Raw genomic sequence first — 220 nt, 5'->3', positions numbered from 1 at the left:
TTCTGCTTAGTTTAGTACAAGGATAAAGACTTATAATTACCAAAGACTTATAATTACCCTGCTGTACTGAGCTATGACTCACCTTTACAAGTGTTTTGACCTGTTGTGAATTTGGTATATCTTCTGGAGCAGAAGCCAGGACAAGCTGAGCCACAACAAGGTAATGCTCACAGGGCATCTCTGTGAATACCTGAAAATGGAAAACTCATGAATAGTGCAT

At 39.1% G+C, this 220-nt stretch overlaps 1 protein-coding gene across 1 annotated transcript in view; it reads right to left on the bottom strand.

Annotated features, from left to right (window-relative positions):
- The window catches only part of LOC119592025 (DNA replication complex GINS protein PSF2-like), a gene marked incomplete in the record, with an annotated part of 6220 nt that overhangs the window by 867 nt on the left and 5133 nt on the right, over window positions 1–220 (bottom strand). The window contains 1 exon segment of the mRNA XM_037940816.1: window positions 83–190. Coding sequence (XP_037796744.1) covers window positions 83–190 — 108 coding nt within the window.

This window comes from Penaeus monodon, chromosome 29, assembly GCF_015228065.2.
Source record: "Penaeus monodon isolate SGIC_2016 chromosome 29, NSTDA_Pmon_1, whole genome shotgun sequence".
Taxonomy (NCBI): domain Eukaryota; kingdom Metazoa; phylum Arthropoda; class Malacostraca; order Decapoda; family Penaeidae; genus Penaeus; species Penaeus monodon.
Note: the sequence above shows the minus strand (reverse complement) of the source record. Positions and strands in the feature narration are given on the sequence as shown.